This window comes from Ornithorhynchus anatinus, chromosome X1, assembly GCF_004115215.2.
Source record: "Ornithorhynchus anatinus isolate Pmale09 chromosome X1, mOrnAna1.pri.v4, whole genome shotgun sequence".
Lineage (NCBI taxonomy): Eukaryota > Metazoa > Chordata > Mammalia > Monotremata > Ornithorhynchidae > Ornithorhynchus > Ornithorhynchus anatinus.
The window spans coordinates 13,738,631-13,766,288 of record NC_041749.1 but is presented as its reverse complement, the minus strand read 5'-3'; the positions used below and the strand labels follow the sequence as shown (position 1 = coordinate 13,766,288).

The window sequence follows — 27,658 nt, the reverse complement described above, 5'->3', positions numbered from 1 at the left end:
GTTCGACTCCCGGCTCTGCCACCTGTCGGCTGTGTGACCGTGGGCGAGTCACTTCACTTCTCTGTGCCTCGGTTACCTCATCTTTATAACAGGGATTAACTGTGAGCCTCACGTGGGACGACCTGATTACCCCGTATCTACCCCAGTGCTTAGAACAGTGCCTGCACATAGTAAGCACCCAACAAATACCAACGGTATTATTATATCCAATACCACAGAACTAAAAACGGAAAATTGCACACCAAGTATTTAATCCTGATTTTAATGCCACAAAAACTGCCATACTCTCAGCACATTTTGAGCTCTCTTCTCTATTGTTCGCAGTGAATTACCAAACCTGAGGTTCACAAAACTCATACTACAAACTAAACATCACTTCCCTAATGGAAACAAAACAAAGAACTGGTGAATTGGTTTTGACTCACCCGGGGTACATTGGGTAGGCCCAGTTATCTGGTACTTCACCTTGAGTCTGGAGGACTCTTCCCTCTTTGCCTCAAGATAAAAACTGAGGACAAGAAACAGAAAGCGCTCAATAAACACCACTGATGGAGTGATTGAAGCGCTCTGAGGTCTCGGATCTTAGGTCCCAGCTTGCGGCTTACTTAGTCGAGGACACCTGAACGTATCTCTTTTGGGGGACAGCTGTTTTTAGGACATTCCCTGGGAGAGAGGGGCATGACGGCAGATTTCTGAAAACATTTTAAACATTATGCACAAACACAGTGTTTACAGATGAAGGTATTCTAACACAAACACTTGTATGATCTTGTTAAGGTTGTCGATAGTTGGTCTGTCCAAGTTTTCTTCGTTGTCTTCCATGGTGTGCCAGACGACAGGGAAGGGAGATGAGATCAGATGGAGAACCGGAACCCCTAGAGGAAACAACAAATGTAAATATGTGACGACCAGCGCTTAGTACAGTGCCTGGAACATAGCGCTGAACAAGTACCGTTAAAGAAAAAAAATCACAGCGCCAGCAAAGTTGTGAGCATGGCTATAGAAATGATTAAATCCACCAGAGTTATCTAAAACTTGCATTCCAGATCAGCTTTTCTTCATAATAATAATAATGATGATGGCATTTGTTAAGCGCTTACTATGTGCCAAGCACCGTTCTAAGCGCTGGGGTGGATACAAGGTGATCATGATTTCCCACATGGGGCTCACTGTCTTAATCCCCATTTTACAGATGAGGGAACTGAGGCCCAGAGAAGTGAAGTGACTTGCCCACAATCACACAGCTGAGAAGCAGTGGAGATGGGATTAGAACCCATGACCTCTGACTCTCAAGCCCACGCTCTTTCGACTGAGCCACGCTGCTTCATGTCTCGGAAGGATGTCCACAGTTGCCGTTTCATGGAATGACACTCCAAAATTAAACGATTGCTTTCGCCGAGACTGTAAGCTCCCTGTGGGCAGGGACCGTGTCGGCTAACTCTGTTGTACCGTACTCTCCCCAGTGCTTAGTGCGGTGATCTCCCCCTAGTAACCGCTCAGTAAATATCATCGATTGGTTGATGGATTGATTGATTGATTGATTCTCTCAGCCTGCCACCTTCTCCCCCAAAGGGATGTTTCCTAATTCAGGGGCTTTCGGTGCTTTCAGGGACGAGAGTGGGTGCGCCCTGTATGGGCTGCCCATCTGCTTCCTCAGCTTCCCCCAAACCTAGGGGAGAGTGGGAGTCACTATCTAACCCCCGCTCTGCCACGTGTCTGCCGTGTCACCTTGGGTAAGTCATTTCCCTTCTCTGTGCCTCAGTTCCCTCAGATGTCAGATGGGGATTAAGGCTGTGAGCTCCATGTGGGACAGGGACCGCGACCGATCCGATCATCTTGTATCTCCCCCAGCGCTTTGTACGGTGCCTGGCACATAGTAAGCGCTTAACTACCATGAAAAAGAAAGCAGAAACAAAAATATGCCCACTGCACAGGTATGCCCCCATCCCATTTACAACATTCTTGATCTCCGGGGAAGAGAAAGGAACTCCGAGTGAACTGGGGATTGGCATTTTCATTCATTCTATGGTATTTATTGAGCGCTTACTCCGTGCAGAGCACTGGACTAAGCGCTTGGAATGTACAGTTCGGCAACAGCTAGAGACAGTCCCTGCCCAGTGACGGGGTCACAGGCATTTTCCAAATACATTAGGTGGCAGGAACCCCGAGTTTGTCGTCGGAATCTTTCACTGCCATTGTGTCATTCGGACTGCTCTGAGCTCCGTTGGCAACGCAACTCGTTGCATTCACTCATTCATCCACGTGGAATCATTTCAATCGTCCAGCCATTGCGTGGACTCGAGTTGTGTTGTAAAGTGGAGGCGGAGGGCTGGTGAAACAGCCAGGTCTTGGAAATAGTTATTTTACTGGACTAGGAAGGGAGCAAAGCAGCCCGGCCTAGTGGCAAGAGCATGGGAGTCGGAAGATCTGGGTTCTATTCCCAGCTCCGCCGCTTTCTATTCTGCGACCTTGGACACGGTTGCTTTTTTTAATGGCATCTGTTAATCGATGGCATTTATTGAGCGTTTACTATCCAGAGAGCACTGTTCTAAGGGTTTGGGAGAGGACAATACAACAGAAAGAACTTACTTTGTGCAGGCTCTGTATTAAACTCTGGGGTAGATACACGATAATCAGGTTGGGCACAGTCCATGACCCATGTGGAGCTCACAGTCTTAATCCCCGTTGAACGGATGAGGTAACCGAGGCACCGAGAAGATAAGTGATTTGCCCAAGGTCGCAAAGCAGATAAATGGCACGGCCGTGATTAAAACCCAGGTCCTCTAACTGCCGGGCCCGTGCTTTTTCCACTAGGCTATGCTGCTTCTCAACTGGACTGGTCGCTTAACTTCTCTGTGTCTCTGTTTCCTCATCTGTAAAATGGGGATTAAATACATTCTCTCCCTCCTGTTCAGACTGAATCCGTCGTGGAACGGAGGCCGTGTCCTCCCTGATCTTGAATCTACCTCAGGACAGTGCTTGGCACATAGAAAATGCTTACCAAATGCCACAGATATCATTTATTATTATAAATGTTTAAAAGTTATTTTTTCTGCGTGGTTCTTCTCCTTTCTCTCCTCCCCACGGATTGTCAGCTCCTTTTGCGTAAGAATTGTCATACATATATATATATATATATAATAATGTTGGTATTTATTAAGCGCTTACTATGTGCAGAGCACTGTTCTAAGCGCTGGGGTATACAGGGTAATTAGGTTGTCCCACCTGAGGCTCACAGTCTTAAACCCCATTTTCCAGGTGAGGGAACTGAGGCCCAGAGAAGTGAAGTGACTTGCCCACAGTCACACAGCTGCCAAGTGGCAGAGCGGGGATTCGAACCCATGACCTCTGACTCCCAATCCCGTGCTCTTTCCACTGAGCCACGTATGTATCTACTAAAATTTTAAATATATAGCCCCAAGAACCTAGTATAAGGTTATACACAGAGCAAGCCCGGAGCAAATGTTAGTAATAGAAATGGTGACGAAGCAGGTTCAACTGTCCTCTGAGAAGACGGATATTACCTCTTCTTAAGAACGGAATATGGTCATCCTCAATCAGCCCCCGGTACAAGACATTCTGGAAGTACCGTCTTTCCAGCGAGTGATTCGTCAGCAGGCCCAAGCCGTGCAGTCGCCGCTCTACAATTCGAAGTTAGAACGACGGTAAGCAAACTGGTCCAGATCCCAGGTGGCCCCTGCCTTAAGCGGCTTGGGACCCGGTCAGCTGCAGTTGGTTTCCTACGCCGTCTTCCTCCCTCGTTGCTAGGAGGAATCTGCTGGGGGACGGGCGGTGGAGAGAGGATACTTGCTCAGGGGTTACAAACTCTAAGCCTTCTCATGGCAGGGGGCTGGCAGAGTTGGGGAGTGAAATGTCCAGAAGTCGCGGAAAAGAGGAGAGAAAAGAAAAAGGGGGGAAGCGGGACCTGAAGAAAAGGCATCTAATAATAACAATGATAATAATGACGATGGCATTTGTTAAGCGTTTACTACGCGCTGGGATCCACACAAGCCGATCAGGTCGGACACAGTCCCTGCCCCACAGTCTAAATGGGAGGGAGAGCGGGTACTTAATCCCCATTTTACAGATGAGGAAACTGCGACACAGAAAATCTAAGGAACTTGTCCAGTCGAGAAGCAGCATCCAGTGTCCGGCATCCAGAGAGAAGTCGGCCACATCTCTCTGCGGGATAAGGGCTGTCTGAGAGGCCGCTGAACGCTACGACCGGATCCTTCCAGAACAGCTGGGGCGGATGGGCTGGTCCGCCCAAAGGGAAGAAGGAGAGGTCACTCGGCAACAGCGGGCAGAAGCCACAGTTTGTATCAGGGAACGTGTCTATCAACTCTGTTATATTCTCCCAAGAGCTTAGCTTGATTGATTGATTGAATAATAATAATGTTGGTATTTGTTAGTAATAATAATAATGTTGGTATCTGTTAAGCGCTTACTATGTGCAGAGCACTGTTTTAAGCGCTGGGAGAGATACAGGGTCATCAGGTTGTATTGAGGCTCCATTTTACAGAGGAGGGAACTGAGGCACAGAGAAGTAAAATGACTTGCCCACAGCTGACAGGCGGCAGAGCCCGGATTCGAACCCACAACCTCTGGCTCCCAAGTCTGTGCTCTTTCCACTGAGCCACGCTGCTTCTCTATAATATTGGTATTTGTTAAGCCCTTACTGTGTGCAGAGCACTGTTCTAAGCGCTGGGGTAGATACAGGATAATCAGATGATTGTCCCACATGGGGCTCGTGGCTTTTAATCCCCATTTTTCCAGATGAGGTCACTTAGGCCCAGAGACGTGAAGTGACTTGCCCGAGGTCACACAGCAGACAAGCGGCAGAGTCGGGATTAGAACCCGTGACCTTCTGACTCCCAAGCCCGGGCTCTTGCCCTGAGCCACGCTGATTTGCGATCACAGAGGCGGAGCGGTCGTCGCAAGGGTCAGATCGAGTGAGGTTAACGGGCTAAGAAGGGAGAAGGGAGAAGGCCCCCGGGGGTTTAGATGAAAAGGGCGGTAATCGGAAGAGAGTGCTTGAATCCAAGGGGAAAGAGGTCAGTCAAATAGTCGTCGGTGTTTATCCAACGCTCACCCTGGGCAGAGCTCTGTGCTAAGCGCTTGGGAGAGAACCAGGCAACAAAGTCGGTCGACATGTTCCCTGCCCAAGAGGAGTTTACAGTCCAGATTCCAACTCCTATCTTGCCTCAGATTTCCCCTCCCAGCTCTCTGCCTTCCTGATCTCGCTCGTCTTTGCCTGGGGATCGTGTACATAATAATAATAATTATGGTATTTGCTAGGTGCTTACTATGTGTTGAGCACTGTTCTAAGCGCTGGGGGAGATACAGTAATCAGATTGTCCCATGGGGGGGGGGGGCTCCCATTTCTTTTTGAACCCCATTTTTACAGATGAGGTAACTGAGGCACAGAGAGGTTAAGTGACTTGCCCAAGGTCACACAGCAGACAAGTGGCGGAGCCGGGATTAGAACCCACGATCTTGACTTCCAAGCCCGGGCTCTTTCCACTGGGCCACGCTGCTTCTCTGACTTTTTGAGTACATGACTTTTTGAGCGTTGGCTTCCTCGGCGATTCCATCCTGATACACACATACAACTACCTACGAGGATACAACAACAACAACATACAACAACCTACATACAAGGATACCTTCTGTATCCTCGTTCTTCCTCTGGCTCCCTCTATTAGTAAATGCATTTCCTCTGTTACAGGACCCTGGGAGTCTCAAGGTCATGGGTTCTAATCCCCCTTCTGCCACTTGTCTGCTGTGTGACCTTGGGCGAGCCACTTAATTTCTCTGTGCCTCAGGTACCTCACCTGTAAAATGGGGATGAAGCCTGTGAGCCCCACGTGGGACCTCCTGATTACCTTGTATCTACCCCAGCGCTTAGAACAGTGCTCGGCACACAGTAAGTTCATTCATTCAATAGTATTTATTGAGCGCTTTCTATGTGCAGAGCACTGTACTAAGCGCTTGGAATGGACAATTTGGCAACAAGTAAGTGCTTCACAAATACCGTGATAATTATTATTATTAAATTAAAAGTCCTCTGGGGCCTGGAACAGTGACTTTTGCTTTTATTTTCCCTGAACATTTAGGACAGTGTGTCAGGCATGGGGCAGTGTGGCTCAGTGGAAACAGCCCGGGCTTGGGAGTCAGAGGTCATGGGTTCTAAACCTGGCTCTGCCACTTGTCAGATGTGTGACTTTGGACTAGTCACTTCACTTCTCTGTGCCTCAGTGACCTCATCTGTAAAAGATGGAGAAGCAGCGTGGCTCGGAGAAGCAGCGTGGCTCAGTGGAAAGAGCACGGGCTTTGGAGTCAGGGCTCATGAGTTCGAATCCCAGCTCTGCCACTTGTCGGCTGTGTGACTGTGGGCAAGTCACTTAACTTCTCTGTGCCTCAGTTCCCTCATCTGTAAAATGGGGATTAAGTCTGTGAGCCCCACGTGGGACAACCTGATTCCCCTGTGTCTACCCCAGCACTTAGAACGGTGCTCGGCACATAGTAAGCGCTTAACAAATACCAACATTATTATTATTATTAAAAGGGGGATTAAGACTGTGAGCTCCACGAGGGACAACCTGATCACCTTGTATATCCCCCCGTGCTTAGAACAGAGCTTTGCACCTAGTAAGCACTTAAGAAATACCATCACTATTATTACACATACTAGGGGCTCAATAAATACCATTGATTGATTAATTTGACCTGAACCTTATGGGCAGTGAAGGGACTTAGACAAGTCTACCTAGTCCCATCCCAGAAGTCCTTGTCCCCAAAACAAGGTAATTCCATTTGAAATAGATTTCCCTGGACAAATATTTTCAAGAATAAGAAAATGCAAATATTTAAGCTTCCACTATAAAATGCTAAACTTCATTCAGAGAACACCGGAGTCGAGAACACCTCATAAATGGTCACTGGTTGTGGGGAAAAAATAACCCAGTGAAAAATTGTTAAAAATCCCGGAGTTAATTAAAATTAAATCATCAATTTTACAAGGCAAAGGCAGGTCAAGCTACCAGCCAGCCTTGGGACAAGAGGAAAAGAGCCCTCAGTTAGGAGAAGACCAGATGAGGGAGAAAGAGAGAGAAATGTCCAGAATAGTGAGTCTACAGACCTCAAAAAGGAAGAGTCAGACACAAGGATGAGCGAAATCCTGGGCACTAAAGCAGTCTCAGAGAGAAATAAAAAGGATGTTTTTGAAAACACGATGTTTTAAAGTGCTGGAAATATATCTTTTTTTTTTCCTTGGAAAGAAGTAGCCACGTTTTATTGTGTAAAACCAGTAGTGTCTTACCAATTTCTTGGAGTCTGTTAAACCAGCGGACGGGGCTTTGAAAGAATTTGGGAAAGATTGGGTTTGGAGCCCCCATCAGATCCAGGAGCACAAACAAATCCTAAAAGAAAAGAAGGTTGACAGTTTCTGTAGCAATCCCAGGTAACTGAACAATCTCACCCTGTAATGGAAGAAGAGCAGCTGATCTGAAATATCCTTAATTCTTCAACAACTAGAGTCAGTTGGGGTATTTATGAAGTGTCTACTAGGTCCCCAGCTCTGTGCCAAGCACTGTGCTAGATACAAGATAATCGGAGCAGACTCAGGCCCTCTCCCACAGAGGCCTCACAGTTTTGAAAAAGGGAGAGAGTTGGTGCCTTTATTAGCCCCATTTATGACGAGAAAACGGAAGCACGGAGAAGTTAAGTGACTTGTCCAACGTCACGCAGAAGGCCAATATCAGAACTGGGGTTAAGACCCCGAGTTTCCTGATTCTCAGTTCCAGGTTCTTTCCACTAAGGTGCACTGCCTCCAGTGTGGAGATGAGCAAAGAAATTTCATCCTAATTATTTCAGAAAACTTAGAATTATTTGGGCCCGAATTGGACATCCTTTATAAATCCGCAGAACCTTTATAGTTCCTGGGCATTTCCAAATCTAAATACCAGACGTAACGGTGTCTCGAGCCTTATCAGTTCCAGACTGGGGACAGGCTAACGCAAAATCAGATTGTCTGGTAGAAAGCCAAGTGAAAGCCAAGTGACCGGCCACCTTAGTCAAGATTTGGAGCTGTGGGAGAGGCCAGAGACCAGAGACCAGGGGTCTGGCGTCGAGGAATGGAGCCAGGTTTCCTACCCAGACCTTCGGTCCGGGCCAGATGACATTAAAATTTGCCACGCCCTCGATGCCCCTGGGAGGCAGAGCTAACGGGGGCAGATCCAGAGAAACATCAGTGGGAGCCGAAGGAACGGGGAAAAAAACCTAGGAAAAAAACTAATGCAAGAGATTTCATCTGTTAGCTGCTATTTTTCTAGACTTCTGCTAGTCAGTATTAATAATAATAATGATAATAATGTTGGTATTAAGCACTTACTATGTGCAGAGCACTGTTCTAAGCGCTAGGATAGACATAGGGTAATCAGGTTGTCCCACGTGAGGCTCACTGTCTTCATCCCCATTTTACAGACGAGGTAACTGAGGCCCAGAGAAGTGTAGTGACTTGCCCACAGTCACACAGCTGACAAGTGGCAGAGCTGGGATTCGAACCCATGACCTCTGACTCCCCAGCCCACGTTCTTTCCACTGAACCACGCTGCTTCTCTAATGTTGGTATTTGTTAAGCGCTTACTCTGTGCAGAGCACTGTTCTAAGCACGGGGGTAGATACAGGGTAATCAGGTTGTCCCCCGGGAGGCTCACAGTTAATCCCCAGTTTACAGATGAGGTCACTGAGGCACCGAGAAGTTAAGTGACTTGCCCACAGTCACCCAGCTGACAAGTGGCAGATTAGGGATTCAAACCCATGACCTGTGACTCCTAAGCCCGGGCTCTTTCCACTGAGCCACGCTGCTTCTCCCTGTACGGGGAGCCTTGATTGTTCCTTTCCCTCCGCCCTGACGAGGTGTTCACTCACAATGCCGTGCAGCTGGTTTGTGTTCGTTGCTCCAGGTGGGTGAGGGGTAGATTCCATCTTCTGGGCTAAGTGCTGAGATCCGTACAGGGAATCTTGAGGAGACCAGTGAAGAAAAGCCTCTTCCCCATCAAAGAAAATGAGCTGGAGAGACAGGTCTGGTCTGGAAGCTAAATTATTCTGGCGAAGAAGCAGATATGAATGCTAATAATAAAGATAACTAGTCTTTCCCACGAGTCTGGCAGACATTTAAAAAGATAAACGGCAGAGAGACGGGGGGTTAGAAGGGGAGAGAAGGGAAATATATTTGTGGGAAAAAGAAAGAGGAATTTTCCCAAATGTTAAAATGCAAGAGGATTGGGGGCAGCGGATGAAACACTCCCCAACCCCCTGTGATCCCATAATAAATATTACTTCATCAGATTATCTGCGGTGGAAGTTCCTTCGTGAGAGTGAGTTGCAGACTTCAGGCGGTGGAGAGTATTCATTCTTCCAGGCCACGAGGGAAACATTTTGTAATCTGCCACCAAAATGTCCTGGACAACTTACTTTAAAGGAATAGCCTTTACCTCTGTTAGGGGAGAGAGGCCTCAACATTAAGGCAAAGCAGCACTAGTACCCGAGTGTGTGTTTGTGTGTGTGTGTGTGTGTGTTGGCAAGAGGGTTGGTAGGGGTAGATGAATTAGGAAATATTACAGACGACTAATCTGATGACCTCTCCAGACGTCTGAAAACTGTAGGTGTTCCAAGACAAAGGAACGAGAAGCCACTGGCCCCACTACAGTGAAGGAAATGTCTGAATGCATGCTTGCACGCAGTCACTCGGCTAGGAAAATCCAGATGATTTTACTGCTCGTAAAAATAAACCCAAAAGAGAACAAGGGTAATAACTTTTACGAATGTATTCTAAAATCGGATTTCAAATCTTTGTTGCATTACTTTTTTCAGGAACCTCGTTAGAAGGGGCATTACTATCATCTTCCTTTTTTTTTTGAAGTTGTTCCTCAGGCTGAGGTTTACCTGACCTCAGTTCGCGTCATCTCTAGGTTAGCAGTTGTTCGTTTCACTGAGGGGCCTTTAACTGGGAGCCTTGATGGTACAGTAAAACAAGAAAAGGATTTTCCCACCACCCACCTCTTACTCCGCTTCCCAAATCTCAGGCTGTAAGTTCCTCCAGACCGTGAGGCCTTGTGGGCCGGGAACTTGTCTGTTACCTCTGTTATACTGTACTCTTCCAAGGGCTTATTTCAGTCCTCCGCCCACAGTCAGCGCTCGATAAATTCGATCGATTCATCAGTCAGTCGGTCAGTCTTTTCATCGAGCCCTTACTGTGGGCAGAGCACTGTACTAAGCGCTCGGGAGAGTACGATACAACAATATAACGGACGCACTGCCTGCCTCCGACGAGCTTACAGTCTAGAGGGACTGAGGAATTAGGAACTCTACTGAGTTCTCGTCCGGTTTAAGCTGGGGACGTGCTCCTTCCCAGGACCGTGATTTAAAGTCAACTGTCCATCCTCGCTTTAAACGCAACTCTTAAGATCAAACTCTACCCCCTCCCCCCCAGTCCCAGCTCAATTGCCCGGCCCCCAATTCCCCAGGGGCAGTCAAATGAGAAAGCGAACTTTCTGCCCTGCCGGCGTCCAAGAAGAAGTGGTTGGCTTATCCAGTCTGTCAACAGAATTGAGCATTCACAGACCCGCGCCTCAACCCCCACCCACATACACACGCGGAGAGCAATAACGATTCTGTTCCTCTTTCACAATACCCATCTCTACCCTCGCCACACGAAATGCCTGGCCTAAATAATGACTGAGCTGAGCCGAGTACGTGCAAGCTCGCCTGATCCTCGGACCTTATTTCAGTAGCAAAAAATGAAGAAGAAAGTGGCATCTGTGGCTCTGTTGTGTTTTGCGGCATCTACCTTGGACAAGACATCCGAAGAGAGTGACATCAGCATGGCTCTTTTCCGCTTCCCTTCGGAACCCAACAGAATCATAGGTGCCGACTTTCCAGTTTGAATATGGGAGCAAAAAGGGGGCGGGGATTTTAGACGGGGGTGCGGATTGGGAGGGAACGGGCTTCACGAGGTTCATAGGCCCGGAGTGAGCCCCTCGGAACTGAAATCACGACCAAGGACTCCAGGAGGAACTCACGCTGAGAGAATAACAACAGCGGTGATTTCCAGATAATAACGATGATGCACGTGGCCTGGGCTTTTATCAACTTGCAACCTGCTTTGCCTTCTCTCGGATGTGAGCCCCTCACAGATGTGAAATAACAACTATCTGCAGTAGCGAAAGAAGTGGCACTTAATCTCATAAACGAAACCACCAAAATGGACAGGAGGCATCTGTCTCCTTTCAGAAATGCCTTTTTTTTTATTTAGAGGGAAGTATTTTGAACATTGAGCTTTTCAATGGACCAACTGTGGAAGGGGAGCAACTGTCAGAATAGTGAGCCCGCCTTTGGGCGGGGATTGTCTCTATCTGTTGCCGAATTGTAACATTCCAAGCGCTTAGTACCGTGCTCTGCACACAGTAAGCGCTCAATAAATAGTATGGAATGAATGAATGAATAATCATTCCAATGTACTAAGCGCCAGGGAAGACATGAGATAATCAGGTCCCACGTGGGGCTCACGGTCTAAATAAGAGAGAGAACGAATACTGAATCCACATTTTGCAGATGAGGGGACCGAAGTACAGAGAAGCGACCTGACTTCTCTGGTACGGGCAGACTGGGGATTAGAACCCGGGTCCCCTGACTCCCAAGCCCGAGCTCTTTCCACCAGGCCACACTGCTTCCCCTCCGGCTAGAGAGGATCACCTGTGGTGCCCGCTGCAGTTTTGCCTGGGAGAGAGGGAAGGCCATCAGAACTGCCCGGCCCGGTTCCCTGGAAGCCTCGTCCTGGCTGCTTCAAGGGCAAGAGGAGTGAGGCTTCGCTGTGGATACCCGCTGGGGTCGCCATCTGCAGAGGAGGCGCCCAGTTGGACCACAGATGCTCCCGGCCGCCCTATCCGATCGACCGAACCCGAACGGGAAGGATTGAATTACAACCCGCTCACGACGACGGGCATCTGTCGCTTCGCCACTGTCGCAAGCCTGCCCGTGGCTCCGGTGAGAAGCGGAGCGGCCTAGTGGAAAGAGCCCGGGCTTGGGAGTCAAAGGGCCTGGGTTCTAATCCCACTCCGCCACCTGTCTGCTGTGTGACCTTGGGTAACTCACTTCGCTTCTCTGGGCCTCAGTTATCTCTTCTGGAAAATGGGGTTTAAAGTGGCGAGCCCCACGTAGGACACGGACGGTGTCCAACCTGATTATCTTGTCTCTACCCCAGTGCTTAGTACAGTGCCCGGCACATAGTGAGCCCTCAACAAATGCCGCTGGAGGGAAAAAAAAGATGGTACCCTCCGTGGACCCCCGGGGAGTGATTGTGGTGGAGGGAAGTGCTCAACCTTTTATATCCACGATGACATCGGGTTATATCCGCCGCCTACGCCTTCGCCCCTGCTACGGGGAGACACGGACTTCATGCACGTCCAACTTCGTACCGCTGAGCAAAGTCACCCGGGACACGTCCGTTTCTAGACCTGGAACGCGTGGGATCCTAGCGATCGAAAGGAGCGAAGCCGTTACCTTCAAGGGAAGAAGCCTCTTGTCCAAGGAGCGGGCTAAAGTCAGCAACATTGCGCAGGGCACAGCCGAATCGGAGGCTCCCACAAACACTCTGTTATCCCAGTGTGGAAAATACTTGGAGTCGTAGTGGCAGGCGAGTACCAGGTGGCGCTTGGCGGGAGGATTGAGGGTGGCCACGATATTAGAAAACGTCCGGTAACCGTACGGGGTGGGGCTCTCGAAAGTGTCTACTTCCAGCTCCCAGCCTGCCCGGAGTCTCCCAAGGCGCCGGATGATATGCTGGAAGAAAAATACGGGTGAGCATTTTCCCGTCGCCCCCTCGGCCGCCTGGCTGTCACCTCCGCTTCACCACTCCCGCGAAGGCCCCTTCTACCCTCGGTCCGACGGGAGAAAACGGCCAGAGAGAGGGAGAGATTGAGGGACAGGTTGGAAGGGTCTCGTGGTCAGCGTCTGACCCTGCCGGCAGTCAGGAGCACAGGACGGAGACCTCACGGTGACGTGCGGGAAAAATGATTTACGGACCACACGGGGACAAACTGTAATGATGAGGAAATTGGAAAATTTGGCAGATAGCTCTCAACTCCCGGGCATCCTTAATAATGTTGGTATTTGTTAAGCGCTTACTATGTGCAGAGCACTGTTCTAAGCCCTGGGGTAGATACAGGGTAATCAAGTTGTCCCACGTGAGGCTCACAGTTAACCCCCATTTGACAGATGAGGTAACCGAGGCACAGAGAAGTAAAGTGACTCGCCCACGGTCACACAGCTGACATGTGGCAGAGCTGGGATACGAGCCCGTGACCTCTGACTCCCAAGCCCGGGCTCTTTCCACTGAGCCACGCTGCTTCGATCCTTCTGTCGGCGCTTTGCAAATTTTGTGCTCACTTGGCTGGTCAGTCAGTAAACTGTATTTGCTGAGGGCTTCCTGTGTGCAGAGGACCACGCTAAGCGCTCGGGAGAGTACGATATGACAATATAAGCGACGCATTCCCTGCCCTCAGTGAGCTTACATTCGGGAGGGACTGTGTGACCTTGGACAAGGCACTTCACTTCCTCTGTGTCTCAGTTCCCTCATTTGTAAAATGGGGATTAAGATTATGAGCACTATGTGGGCCAGGGACTGTGACCAACCTCTACCTCAGCACTTAGTACAGTGCCTGGCACATAGTAAGCACTTATCAAATACCAAAGAAAAAGGTTGCTCTGAATGTCATCCTCAAAAGTGACTTTTTGAAATGGGTGAGGGCTCAGTGGTGTTTGCTTTTGTTGAAGACTTGCTGATAGTCTGTGGTGGAACCATTCAACGACTGCAAGCTCGCTGTGGGCAGGGAATGTGGTCCAAACCGATTGCTTGTAATACTAATAATGTTGGTATTTGTTAAGCGCTTACTATGGACAGAGCACTGTTCTAAGCACTGGGGTAGATACAGGGTCATCAGGTTGTCCCACGTGAGTCTCACAGTTAATCCTCATTTTACAGATGAGGGAACTGAGGCACAGAGAAGTTAAGTGACTTGCCCACAGCCACACAGCTGACAAGTGGCAGAGCCGGGATTAGAACCCATGACCTCTGACTCCCAAGCCTGGGCTCTTTCCACTGAGCCACGCTGCTTCTCTCCAGCCCAGAGCTTAGTCCAGCGCTTGGCACGTAGGTAGTGCTTAACGAATACTATTTTATTGTTATTATTATTATTATTATTATTATTATTATTACGTGGAGCAGTCGTTACCCATAAGGGGAACAACTCTAAGCGTTTGTAAAGGCCAGTCTCCCAGCGGGCTTTGAATATACTGTGAAACGTGTATTTACCCCAGAGCTTAGAACAGTGCTTGGCACATAGTAAGCGCTTAACAAAGACCATCATGATTATTATTATTCTCTCTACCTCAGTTACCTCCCCTCTGTAAAATGGGGATTGAGATGTGAGCCCCATATAGGACAGAGACTGTGTCCAACTCGATTTCCTTTTATTCACCCCGGCGGTCAGTACAGTGCCTGGCACATAGTAAGTGCTTAACAAATACCGCAGTAGTTATTAGCAGCGTGGCTCAGTGGAAAGAGCCCGGGCTTGGGAGTCAGAGGTGGTGGGTTCTAGTCCCGGCTCTGCCACTTGTCAGCTGTGTGACTTTGGACAAGTCACTTCCCTGTACCCATCTGTAAAATGGGGATGAAGACTGTGAACCCCCCCAAGGGACAACCTAATCAGCTTGTATCCTCCCCAGCACTTTGAACAGTGCTTTGCACATAGTTTAAGAAATACCATCATTATTATTAAGAGGTAGAACAAGCCTCTGGGGGCCTTGGCGGTCTCAGCATGCCATGGGGTGCTACTAAAGAGGTCTCTGCAGCCCCAAGCCACAAAAAGCTCTTTCTCCAAAGAGGGTGGGGAAGTGGAGGCTTTTGGCTATAGTTCCTAGGGTAGGGTCCAGGGAAGTGACTTTCCTTCTACAGCCCGGACGCAGGAAAACAGAGCGATCACCTCAGCGGGCGGACTCCCAGCAGCGAGGGACAGGCCGTGGGGTCAGCCCTACATGCCTACAGTTTAGTCTGGTGACTGAGGCAGGCAGGGATTTTTTGGCCAAGAAGAAGTTCTTGAGGGGAAAAAAAAAGGGAAGAAAAAAATAACTCCTTCTATAATTGGACTGATCTAGAAAGCAAAATGCACAAAATAGCTTCTACCCTATTTTAATTCTATTTCCAAACACTCCGCTCTAGATGGCAGACTAAAAGATTAAGTCTGGAAAAAGTTTTACACGGTATGGTATTTTCTTTTTAAATTAATTAATGTTGGTATTTGTTAAGCGCTTACTATGTGCAGAGCACTGTTCTAAGCGCTGGGGGAGATACAGGGTAATCAGGTCGTCCCACGTGAGGCTCACAGTTAATCCCCATTTTACACATGAGGTCACTGAGGCACAGAGAAGTTAAGTGACTCGCCCACAGTCACACAGCTGACAAGTGGCAGAGCCGGGAGTCGAACTCATGACCTCTGACTCCGAAGCCCAGGCTCTTTACACTGAGCCACGCTGCTTCCCCTTTAAAGTAGCACTTGTTTTCAATCACATAAAATTTCAGGCTCTAATCATGTATTTACTGTGGGCAGAGCATTGTTCTAAGCATTGGGGAGAGTACACTATAACAGAGTTGGTAGACACGTTCCCTGCCCTCAGTGAGCTTACAGTATAGAAGGAAGTTCATTCATTCATTAGTATTTACTGAGCGCTTACTATGTGCAGAGTACTGTACTAAGCGCTTGGAATGTACAATTCGGCAAGTTCGATATCTTCGTAATTCAATTTCACATATAAAAGCAATATGCCAAGCTGGCTTCAAAATTCTGCTTTCTCTTCTAATACTAACACATCTTTGGCACTGTACCGTCCTGAGGAGTAACACAGCCTAGTGGAAAGAGCGGGGCCTGGGAGTCAGAGACCTTGGGTTCTAACCCTGGCTCCACCACACGTCTCCCGTGTGACCTCGGTCAGGTCACTTCTTCAGTTATCTCATCTGTAAAATGAGAATTCAATACCTACTCTCCCTCCTAGACCGCGAGCCCTGTGTCGGACAGAGACCGCGTGTGACCCGGTTATCCGGTAGTCCAGTGAACTGTACTAAGTGGTCAGCGAGTAGGCTGTCACCTGGCGAGCCATATGACTTCCCGGTGATCCTGGGTATCTTTCGATCAGCAAAGGTTGTAAGTCATCTTGCCACATTTCAGAAATATTGGTCCCTGCGGCTACTTGCTGGACATCAACGGCATCCAAAACATGAGGTTCATGGTGATACTACAGAGAGAAAGAAAGGGAAAATGAAAGGTTAAAATTGGCCGTCTCATTATGCTTAACTACTGTGGTTACGGATGGAACAATTATCAGTGCCACTCGTCGGCCGTGTGACCGCGGGCAAGTGATTAAATTTCTCTGGGCCTCAGCTTCCTCATCTGTAAAACGGGGATCATTATCTGTTCGCCCTCCTTCTCAGACCGTGAGCCCCATGGCAGGTAGGGGCTGTATCCAACCAACCATATCTTTTATCTACAAGCTTAGTCCAGTGCTTGGTATATAGTAAAAGCGCTCAACAAACACCATGAAAGAGATTGTCAAGATCTCACCTTGTTCCTAGGTAAAAGAATCATTTTGCTGAACTCTGAAACTAGTGAACCCCTCAGCAATAAAAACCTACCAACTCTATGAATGCTTGTCCTAGCACCGCTCTTGTTCAGCACGGCAGTACAGTGATGCATAAAGAAATAACTTGGACTATGAATGTTCCATTTTTTAACATTTAGCAAAAATTACCGGCAGTTAGTGACAGTCTCAGAAATCCTCCTCCTTTAAAGAGATAAGATTTACAAAACCAGTGCTGAATTGAAAACAGAACACATAATGATATGAAAACCAACAATGTACATAGAGCAGCGTGGTCAAGAGAGAAGCCGCATGGCCTAGTGGACAGCGCATGGGCCTGGGGGTCAGAAGGACTTGGGTTCTAATCCCGGCTCCACCACTTGTCTGCTGTGTGACCTTGGGCGAAGTCACTTCTCTGAGCCTCAGTTGCCTCATCCGTAAAATTGGGATTAAACCTGGGAGCCCCATGTGCTCAACAAATACTACTATCATTATTATTATCATTAGGCCTGTGTCCAATCTGATTCACTTGTATCTATTCCAGTGCTTAGAATAGTGCTTGGCATATAGTGAGTGCTTAACACATACCGTTATTATTATTATTATCAGATGAACTAGTGAACTAGAAAAGAGCAAGGTAAAAGCAAGGAAAATAAAGAGCAGATATTTTGAAGATCATAAAGGGAAGATCAGGCCACTCTAGCATCACCGCTGAAAACCGGGAGAAAACTGCAGTGCGCAAATGAGTATGGTATCCTGCAATCAATCAATGGTATTTATCGATTGCTTACACGGTGCACAGCGCTGTTCTACACGCTTGGGGGAATGCAATCGAACTGGTAGACATGAACCCCCGCCCTCAAGGAACTTACAGCCTAGTGGGGGGAAATAAATAAAATAAATTTCGGATAGAGGAAGTGACAGTGTAAGACCACGTACGTAAGCGCTTTGAGGGTGAGGAGGGTATCGAAGCACTCAAGGGATACGGACACTGCAGCGAAGAAAGAAGAGGCTCACTTTGAGCAGCAGGTTTGATGAGAGGATTATGAGGCAAAGACGTGAAAGCAAAAACAGCGTTGAAGTGGCAAACAATAAATAAGACAGTACGGCAATCTGTGGAGTATAGGATGAATCATGGAAAGCCTCTGGGGTCTAATTTCAGAAGGGCTTTAAAGCTGGGCAAAGCTACGGTCTGCCCATTTGATGGAGAAGGGAGTTCCAGGAAGGAGTAAAGGTATGAGCAAGAGATCAGGGATGGAGAGAGATGAAAACCAGGCACTATGACTAATTGGCTTGAGATCGTCAGTGGTATTTATTAAGCGATTACTATGTGCAGAGCACTACACTAAAAATGCTGGAGAGAACACAGCAGAGTCGGCAGATAGGTTCCCGCCCACATCGAGCTTACAGTCTAGAGCGGGACATCACACACTTAGGTCAGTGGTCTGCTCAGTGAGCTCTCAATAAATACAACTGATTGATTGAGTGATTGATTGAGAGAGACAAAGAGTGTGAACCGAGGAGAAGGGAGTGAGTGGAAAGGAGAAAGAGAGAGACCTGTACGTGTACCTTATCTGGGCCCCACAGTCGAATGAAGACACAGTCTCTTTTCCAGAGGAAAGGAAGAGGGAGAAACCCAGATGTGTTGAGGTAGCTCTTAGCCAATCCCATGACGGCCAATCTCTACAAAGGGTTTTTTATTACATGTTTTGTGAAATTGATGCAGTGTGACCTAGTTTTTTTTTTAAGGGATCTGTGGTCCCAAATGATGAAATCATAGAAAGACGAGCTCAGAAGTTCAGCCAGTTTTATCTCAGTTTTCACTCGGTCTGCCCAACGTCCAAGTAGCTCTCTAACTGATATTTCTACATGCCTGCGGCTCCTTCTTATAATTGACCAAATTTCCGTGCCGTTACAAATTGAACTGAAGCTAAGTTAGGAAACGGTTCTCCCTTTTTTCCCCAAGCACATATTCGACGCCACTAGGTTGAGGGGCACGCCCTGTTTTCAAAGTAATGGAAACAAATCTGTTCTGTCTTTATTTTGCCTCGCTGCAGTGGACACCCTAGCTCTGAATCCCCAGATGACTGATAATTGTCATATGGCAGCATCCAGGATATTTGATTTAACGGTCAATCCATAGATCATAGCTAGCTTGCTGTTTGATTCCCTTTTGAGGCTGGCGATATGAAAGGAAGAAAGAAAATCAAAAAGGGAAATCTTACCATTCGGGGGGCATCGGAGCATGGTACGGTGCTTCAAAACCAATTAAAAATCATATTGCATCGATTTGAAATTATGTTGAAAACCACTATAAAAGAGATGTCTTGTCCAACAAAATTCATTTCGTCTTCATTTCAGATTAAACCAGTCAAAATGCTTAAAGTCAAAATATCTTCTCTTATTCACACAAAAGCCCCCAGCCCACTACATTCCGGTGGACATATCCTTTGGCTCTTTCCAAGGAATCAAGTAAACACGGGTTGAATGAACAGAAAGTTAAAACATCTTTTGGATGAGTTGACAGTATACCTACTGTACTATCAGACCTTCGATTAAACCTTTTCACCTCGCCTGCTTTTATTAGCATCGTTAGATCGCTTTTCTCCGGAGAACATTTCCGCCATGAAGTAAGACTCCTAAATTTCAAACGCCACCGGTAATTTCACAACTGGTTATGCAAATGGAAAAGCGAGGATGAAGAAATTGTTTGTTGAAAATGTTGGCTTCCCATTCAAGGCATTAAAGTCCTCTCATTCTGTTCTCCTTGTTTACATTGTTCCAGAGGCCGAGGCTGAAATTCCTCTAACTTGCCTCCGCGATAAGAACGAAGCCAACTGACGCCCTTATTTCTTGGAAAGGAGAAAGAGCAAAGAGTATTCCGCCTCTTTAGAGCCCATCTGGGCCGGATGCTAAACGCAGACTCCGCCAACCTGGTCCTGCCCGGTCCCGAAGGGCGAGGGAACCGGGTAGTGAACCTTCCTTCCTTCCTTCCTTCATTCAATCGTATTTATTGAGCGCTTACTGCGTGCAGAGCACTGGACCGAGCGCTTGCGAAGTACGACTCGGCACCCAATAGAGACAATCCCTGCCTACATCGGCCTCACGGTCTAGAAGCGGGGAGACAGGCATCGAAACAGATAAGCCGGCATTCGTTTTAAATGAACAGAATTAGAGATCTATACACGTCGTCAATGCAAACAAACAGAATTATAATTATAAATATGTACGCATATACACCCGAGTATCCTGATCGGCGGCCTGGGTCTGGGGGGTCTAGGCCTTCCCGGGGTCACCCCTGTGGCATCCCCCGTGGAAGGCGGGGAGGATCCCCATCTCCTGCGCCCCGGGTGTTGGGCACTTGAGGGGTGTTATGGGCGGGGAGGGAGGAAGGGGCAAGAGGGGAAGGGGGAGGAGGACCTGCCTTCTGGGTCAGGCACGACGTTCGACCCCTGCCCCCTTGAGAGGGATCCCCGTTCCCACACCTGAACCCAGGCTCACACTCCCCTCTCCCCCGACCTCCACCCAAGAGAGCATCCTCACCTCTACCCAGCGGCACCCACCTCCCTCACCTCCGGCCGGGAGGAAGACCAACTCCACCCAAGGGCCCCTCCGCCTACACCCCAGGTGCAGCCCCCCTCCTTCACCTCCAGCCAGGGAGCAGACCCACCCAAGGCCACCTCCAACTCTACCCGGGAGTACCCCCTCTCCCTCTCCTCCAGCCAGGAGGAAGACCCCCTTCACCCCAAGGCCACCCCCGCCTATACCCCAGGTGCAGCCCCCCCCCCCCCTTCACCTCCAGCCAGGGAGCAGACCCACCCAAGGCCACCTCCAACTCTACCCGGGAGTACCCCCTCTCCCTCTCCTCCAGCCAGGAGGAAGACCCCCTTCACCCCAAGACCACCCCCGCCTAAACCTAGGCGCACCCCCCCCCCCTTCACCTCCAGCCAGGGACAGGGCCCACCCAAGGCCACCTCCGACTCTACCCGGGCGCACCCCCCCCCCCCCTCTCCTCCAGCCAGAGACAAGACCCACCCAAGGCCACCTCCGACTCTACCCGGGCGCACCCCCTCTCCCTCTCCTCCAGCCAGGAGGAAGACCCCCTCCACCCCAAGACCACCCCCACCTATCCCCAGGCTCACACTGCCCTGTCCCCCGACCTCCAGCCGGGAGAGCATCCCCACCTCTACCCAGGCGCACCCACCTCCCTCACCTCCACGCCTCCACCCCCTCCACCCCTCCAGCCAGGTGCACCCCCCGACTCCCACCCAGAGACCCAGCGGCAGAGGGCCGGGCCCGCGGCCCGAGGGCCGGGCTGGCCGAGAGGCCCCGCGGAGCCGGCTGACCTTGCGCTGTGGCCAGGCGGTGTGGCCCCTTCCCGGCAGGAGCAGCAGGAGCAGGAGCAGGGGCAGGAGCGGGGGCAGGGGCGGCCCCGGGGGCGGGGGGCGGAGGGTCCCGGGCCCGGCCGGGGTGCTGGCCGCGGTGCTGCCCGCCACGATGCGCTCCGTGGGTCGGGGGCCCCCGGCTCCCACCATCGGCCCCGGCCCCAGCAACACAGCCCGACCACCCCGACCCCGCCTCCTCCTGCTCCCTCCTCCTCCTGGTTCTCCTCCTGCTCCTGCTCCCAATTCTCCTCCTCCTCCTGGTCTTCCTCCTCCTCCTCCTCCTCCTCCTCCTGCTCCTAATTCGCCTCCTCCTCCTTCTACTGCTCCTCTTCCTCCTGGTTCTCCTCCTCCTCCTCCTGGCCCTCCTCCTCCTCCTAGTTCTCCTCCTCCTGCTCTTCCTCCTCCTCTGGTCCTCCTCTTCCTGCTCCTCCTCCTCCTGCTCTTCCTCCTCCTTCTGGTCCTCCTCCTCTACTCCTGTTTCTCCTGCTCTTCCTCCTCCTTTTGGTCCTCCTCCTCCTCCTGCTCTTCCTCCTCCTTTTGGTCCTCCTCCTCCTGGTCCTTCTCCTCGTGATCCTTCTCCTCTTGGTCCTCCTCCTCCTGGGCCTTCTCCTCCTGGTCCTCCTCCTCCTCCTGGTCCTCCTCCTGCTTCTCCTTCTACTGGTCCTTCTCCTCCTCCTGGTCCTTCTCCTCCTGGTCCTCCTCCTCCTGGTCCTTCTCCTCCTGCTCCTCCTCCTCCTGGGCCTTCTCCTCCTGGTCCTCCTCCTCCTGATCCTCCTCCTGCTTCTCCTTCTACTGGTCCTCCTCCTCCTCCTGGGCCTTCTCCTCCTGCTCCTAATCCTCCACCCCTGGCTGCAAACCGGCTGCAATCCCACTTGAGAAGCAGCGTGGCTCAGTGGAAAGAGCCCGGGCTTGGGAGTCCGAGGTCATGGGTTCGAATCCCGGCTCTGCCACTTGTCAGCCGTGTGACTGTGGGCAAGTCATTTCACTTCTCTGGGCCTCAGTTACCTCATCTGTAAAATGGGGATGAAGACTGTGAGCCCCATGTGGGACAACTTAATTACCTTGTATCTCCCCCAGCGCTTAGAACAGTGCTCTGCACATAGTAAGCATTTAACAGATACCAACGTTATTGTTATTATTATTACGACGAGGAAGGAGGTAGCGATGGTGGCCAGAAGGCAAGGAGGAGGATAATGATGATAATGAGGAGGTGGAGGAGGAGGGGGCTCGACTTCGCTCCAAGTGTCATCAGCTCCCCACCTGCCCCATGAGGTCATGCGTCCAGAGCTCTGTTGGTGTTGGTGTCTCCTGTCCTGGAGTTTGGGGTCGCTGGGGTCTCCTGTCCTGGATTTTCAGGGGCGCTGGGGTCTCCCAACCTAAGCTACGTTGGTGGTGGGGCCTCCAGTGCTGGCGCCTGGGGCACTGGGGTCACCAGTCCTGGCCCTTCCAGCCCAGGGTGTCCAGCTGGTTAAGGGTGGGACGATCTTCTGCGGAACCGAAACAACGATCTGGGCTAATCCCCTTGTCCACAATCATTCCCACGCCTCCGCAGCCAAAGCCAAAGGGAAGGGCGGAGGCAATTATCCATCGAATTCAGGCCAAACCAATAAAGAGCCACCTTTTCTGTGTGCGTTTATTCCACGGCACTGGACCCAAAGGAGATGCCAAATGAGTATGAGGTTCCTTGTGACCAAGAAACTCGCCACTTCTTTGTGATGTGTTTTCCCAAGCACTCAGTACTGTGCTTAATAATGATAATAATAGTCACAATAGTAACAGTAGCAGCATATGTCAAAGCACTCTGTGTCAAGAACTAAGTGCTGGAATAGATTCGAGACGTAGTTCTTCACGGTCCCTGACCCACTTGGGACTCAGTCGAATGATGAGGGAGAACCGGTTTTTGAATCTCCACTTTACAGATGCAGACACAGAGATGATATGTCCTCTAGACTGTAAGCTCTTTGTGGGTAGGGAACGTGTCTCTTTATTCTTGCATCGTGCTCTCCCAAGCAATGACTACAGTGCTCTGCAGGCAGTAAGCGCTCAATAAATACGATTGAATGAAAGAATTAAAGTTTGCTCAAGCTGACAATGACAGGCAAGTGGCAGAGCCAGGATTAGAACCCAGGTCCATGCTCTTTCCACCAGGCCACGCTGCTTCTCATTAGGTCACGCTGTGTGGCAGTCAGTGGGTGCCAGGGCGGCAAGCAGCGGTTAGCGGGCACTGTGAGCGGAGGGGCAAGGAGGCAGCTTGTCATGAGGAGAAGGGCTGGGTCACCCCCGCAGACTGTTCAGGCTATCCCAGAAGCCTGGCGAGGGTGATGGGCACCCCATAGTTCCCGGCGCGGGACTGTGCCAGGCACTCCGTCACCAGCAGCGCTGTCCAGTCCAACGACAAGCCGGGCGTGACTCCTGGCAAGCTGGCTGCCCGGGACAGGGGCAAAGGGGCCCTTTCTGCGGGGTGGGGGAAAACTGACCTGCCGCACCCATCTGTGCCCTCGTCCCAGAGCAGGGAGGGGATGTGGCGTCTGCTTCTCCCCTCCTCTCCCCCGCCACTCAGCTCCTGCCCCAATTACCTGGGGGTCTTCAGCAACTGCAACACCAACTCCACTCTCCTTATTCCTTGAAAAGCACTTACCGCAGAGCCTGATGTATAGTAAGTGCTTCACAAGTGCCACGACTATTAATTGCAATGAAATCGTTCAGTTTTTGAATGTTACTTGTTAAGCGCTTACTCCGTGCCAGGCTCTATATTAAACGCTGGGGAAGACGGACGATAATCAGGTTGGGCACGGTTCCCGTCCTACATGGGGCTCGCGGTTTAATCCCATTTTACAGATGAGGTAACCGAGACAACAGAGAACTTCAGTGACTCGCCCCAGGTCACACAACAGACAAGCGGGGGAGCTGGGATTAGAAACCTCCTGACTCCCAGGCCCATGTTCTATCCCCTAGGTCCCTCTGCTTTTGATCACTGATCATTTTATTGCGATTAAGTTGTTTTATCTTGTTTAAATTGTCTTGTTTTTCTCCGTCTGTCTCCCCCGATTAGACTGTAAGCCTGTCAGTGGGCAGGGACTGTCTCTATCTGTTGTCAAATTGTACATTCCAAGGGCTTAATACAGTGCTCTGCACAGTATTAAGCACTCAATAAATACTATTGAATCATTGATCATTCTCATTCGTTCATTTGGGAATTAATGTTCAGGTGCTTGTGATTTGCCCGGAACTGCATCTGGGAAGTCCCAGCTTACTTTCACCTCAAGGGGAGGGGGAGGGCGCTCGGTAAATACCATTATTATTCCTATCACAAGGTGGAAAGGAGGGCGAAAGTAACTTGGACTCTGTTAGAACACTTGGCGGCATGAATATTCCACAGTAGGTGAATTAATTCAAAACAAAGTTCAAGTTTAAAACAGATTTTGCCGCAAGGCTTCACCTGGCTTAGGTCTCAATGTCCTCAGCTCACCGCACCGCCCACAACCTGCCGGGGGTGCGATCCTGAGGAACCAGCCCTGGGAAGAAGCAGCGTGGCCTATGTGGAGAGAACAAGAGCCTAGGAGTCGGAGGAGCTGGGTTCTAATCCTGCCTCTGCCCCTGTTCAGCTGTGGGACCCTGAGCAAGTCACCTGACTTCCCTGGGCTCGGTTACCTGGCCTGTAAAATGGGGATTCAGACTTTGGAGCCCCATGTGGGACGAGGACTGTGTCCAACTTAACAACGATAATAATAATATAGCAATGATAATAATAATAACACAGTCCCTGTCCCACGTGGCGCTCGCAATCCCACCCCCATTTTACAGATGAGGTAACTGAAGCGCGGAGAATGATAATAATAATAATATTGGTATTTGTTAAGAGCTTACTATGTGCCGAGCACTGTTCTAAGCGCTGGGGTAGATACAGGGTGATCAGGTTGTCCCACGTGAGGCTCACAGTTAACCCCCATTTTACAGATGAGGGGACTGAGGCCCTGAGAAGTGAAGTGACTTGCCCACAGTCACATAGCTGACAAGTGGCAGAACCGGGATTTGAAGCTGGGCTCTTTCCACTGACCCACGCTGATTCTAGCCCTGGAGCTTAGTACAGTGCCTTGCACGTAGTAAGTGCTTGACAAATACCATTAAAAAAGGGGGGGGGGGTGAGTGGCTGGTGCTACCGTTATTCGCTTCGAGTACACAATGGAGCAACAGCCTCTACTTCTGGGTGAAGTCAGTTTGGTGCGTCAGGCCCACACCAACACTAATCCCGGCTCTGCCACTCATCTGCTGTGTGACCTTGTGCAAGTCACTTCACTTCTCTTCTAGAGAAGTGCTTCTCACTTCTAGAGAAGCAGCGTGGCTCATTGGAAAGGCCCCAGGCTAAGGAGTCACAGGTCCTAATCCCGGCTCTGCCACCTGTCAGCTGTGCGACTTTGGGCGAGTCACTTCACTTCTCTGGGCCTCAGTTCCCTCATCTGTAAAATGGGGATGAAGACTGTGAGCCCCAGGTGGGACAACCTGATCACCCCGTATCTCCCCCAGCGCTCAGAACAGTGCTCGGCACATAGTAAGCGCTTAACAAGTACCAATATTATTGTGATTATTATTCTCCGTGCCTCAGTTACCTCATCTGTAAAGTGGGGGTGGGACTGCGAGCGCCACGTGGGACGGGGACTGTGTCCGACCCGATCGGCTTGTATCTACCCCAGTGCTGAGAACAGCGCGTGGCAAATAGTAAATGCTTGACAAGTACCAAAATTATTATTCCCCCGCTCAGCCCACCCCTCCTCACTCCCCCGTCTCGTTGGGAAGTCAAAGTCACAGTGCAGCTGTGGATCACCAGCCCCCGGATGGGGTCCTCCCTTCTCTGGGTCAGGCTTCAAGGTCAGGCAAGAAAAAGCAAATAAACCGGCACATGGGCCTGCTGGGGGAGGGGACCACAATGTCACCACAACGACACAAATCTCCGGTCCAGACCCTCTGTGTGTCTGACAAGTTGCCAGAGGCCGAGGCGGACATTTTGAAAAGCAGCTTGGGGGCCTAAAATCAACTCCATGCTTTATTAAGAGAGAAGACTAAGTGGTTGGACCTTTTGAAGGGCCTTTTCTCGAAGCCGCTTGCCGCCTAAGTTCACGATGTCACCCCTGTTTTATTTCCTCCCTTGCAGTTCGCTGCCAGCTGTGAAGAAGCGGATTTCCTGAGTGGTTGCGTCATCGCCTATTTGCACTCCTTACTGTCTCTCTGCCTCTGAATCTTTCCACAGATTAATCCTTGTCAGGAAAGAGGGGAGGGGGACCGTGGACGGAAGGGTTGCGGGGAGGGGGAACGAGGCTTGAGTCAAAACGAGATGGAAACGCGGTCGCTGTCAGCCTAAGTGCGAGCACTTCACGGTTAAAAGTCAGGAAATTCTTCAGCCAGAGTCCTATCTCATTAATCACTTGCACTTCCTCTCCCCCTTACTTTCTGATTTGCTCGAAAAGTTAGATCCATTCCAGTGAGAGGTGTCCTAGACCGCTGGGCCAGACTACAGGCGATTTATCCTTGAATTGATTTTGTTTAATCTCCTCCTACGTGAGCATCTCTTACAGATCAAATGAACTTAAACATTGGATAGGTGAGTGTCCTGGTACCTCAGGCAGTCGATCGATGGTGTTTATTGAGGCTTACCGTGTGCAGAGCACTGTGCTAAGTGCTTGGGAGAGTGATCATTCCAGTGGTTAGACTACCTCATTTTGGACAGGATGAGGGTGCCTATTGGAAGGGGCTCCTACTCTCTCGCCAAAACCTTCAGATCCGCTGGGTGACTTTGTTCCCTCCTCGAAATGGGATCTTTTACCCAAAATTGAGTCAGAGTCCACTGCGGCCCCGATAGCCTCGCCGGAGATGGAGGTAAGGGAGCTGACCGAGGAGGCTATGCCGCCGACTGGTATCTTTTCTTTTTTAAATGGTTCCTGTTAAGCACTTACTCCGTGCCAGGCACTGTACTAAACGTTGGGGTAGATTAATCAGGTTGGATAAAGTCCGTGTCCCACACGGGCCTCACGGTCTTCTTAATCCCCATTTTAGAGATGAGGTAACCGAGGGGCAGAGAAGTGAAGTGACTTGCCCAAGGTCACACAGCGGACAAGTGATGGATTAGAACCCAGGTCCTTCTGATTCCCGGGCCTATGTTCTATCTAATAGGCCACAGTGCTTCTCTCTGAAGGCCCTGTAGCGAGGTACACTTGGTGGTCTGATTGATTTGTCGATTTAGGCTGACAGATTTTTTAGTAATTGAGGTTCTAGATGGGTTAGTTTTGATTCTGGAAGTGTGGGCAGTTGGAAAAGTGATTGGCTTTTAGATCTCTTCTTTTTAGGCAATTAGTCACTTCTCTTGGTTTTTTTTCCCCTGCAGATAGGTTTGATATTTCTCTAGCCCATCTAGTCTCACGCCAATAACCCTAGCTTCCTTTTATACATATACTAAAGGAGCCAACTCCACAGAGATGATTTTGTCCACGGCTTTTTGAGCCGGACTCCCCGTTTTGCTCACCGCAGGTCTCTGACAAGCCCCGAGAGTTTCCATTCGTGAATGAAAACCCCCAGATGGTGGCTTTCAG

At 49.9% G+C, this 27,658-nt stretch overlaps 1 protein-coding gene across 3 annotated transcripts; it reads right to left on the bottom strand.

Annotated features, from left to right (window-relative positions):
• Positions 1-246: 246 nt before the first annotated feature.
• On the bottom strand, positions 247-21,320 carry QPCT (glutaminyl-peptide cyclotransferase). 3 transcript variants are annotated; one of them, XM_029051704.1, is made up of 7 exons: positions 21,039-21,320; positions 16,204-16,350; positions 12,565-12,843; positions 8,932-9,108; positions 7,322-7,421; positions 3,525-3,641; positions 247-875 (listed from the first exon to the last, which is right to left on the bottom strand). In XM_029051704.1, exons 1-7 carry the CDS (start codon positions 21,225-21,227, stop codon positions 730-732), a joined length of 1,155 nt encoding a protein of 384 aa, XP_028907537.1. In that variant the 5' UTR covers positions 21,228-21,320; the 3' UTR covers positions 247-729. The 3 variants fall into 3 exon arrangements, with proteins under 3 accessions (XP_028907537.1, XP_028907539.1, XP_028907538.1); XM_029051706.2 differs by lacking the exon at positions 21,039-21,320 and adding an exon at positions 18,918-19,405; XM_029051705.1 differs by lacking the exon at positions 3,525-3,641.
• Positions 21,321-27,658: the final 6,338 nt, after the last annotated feature.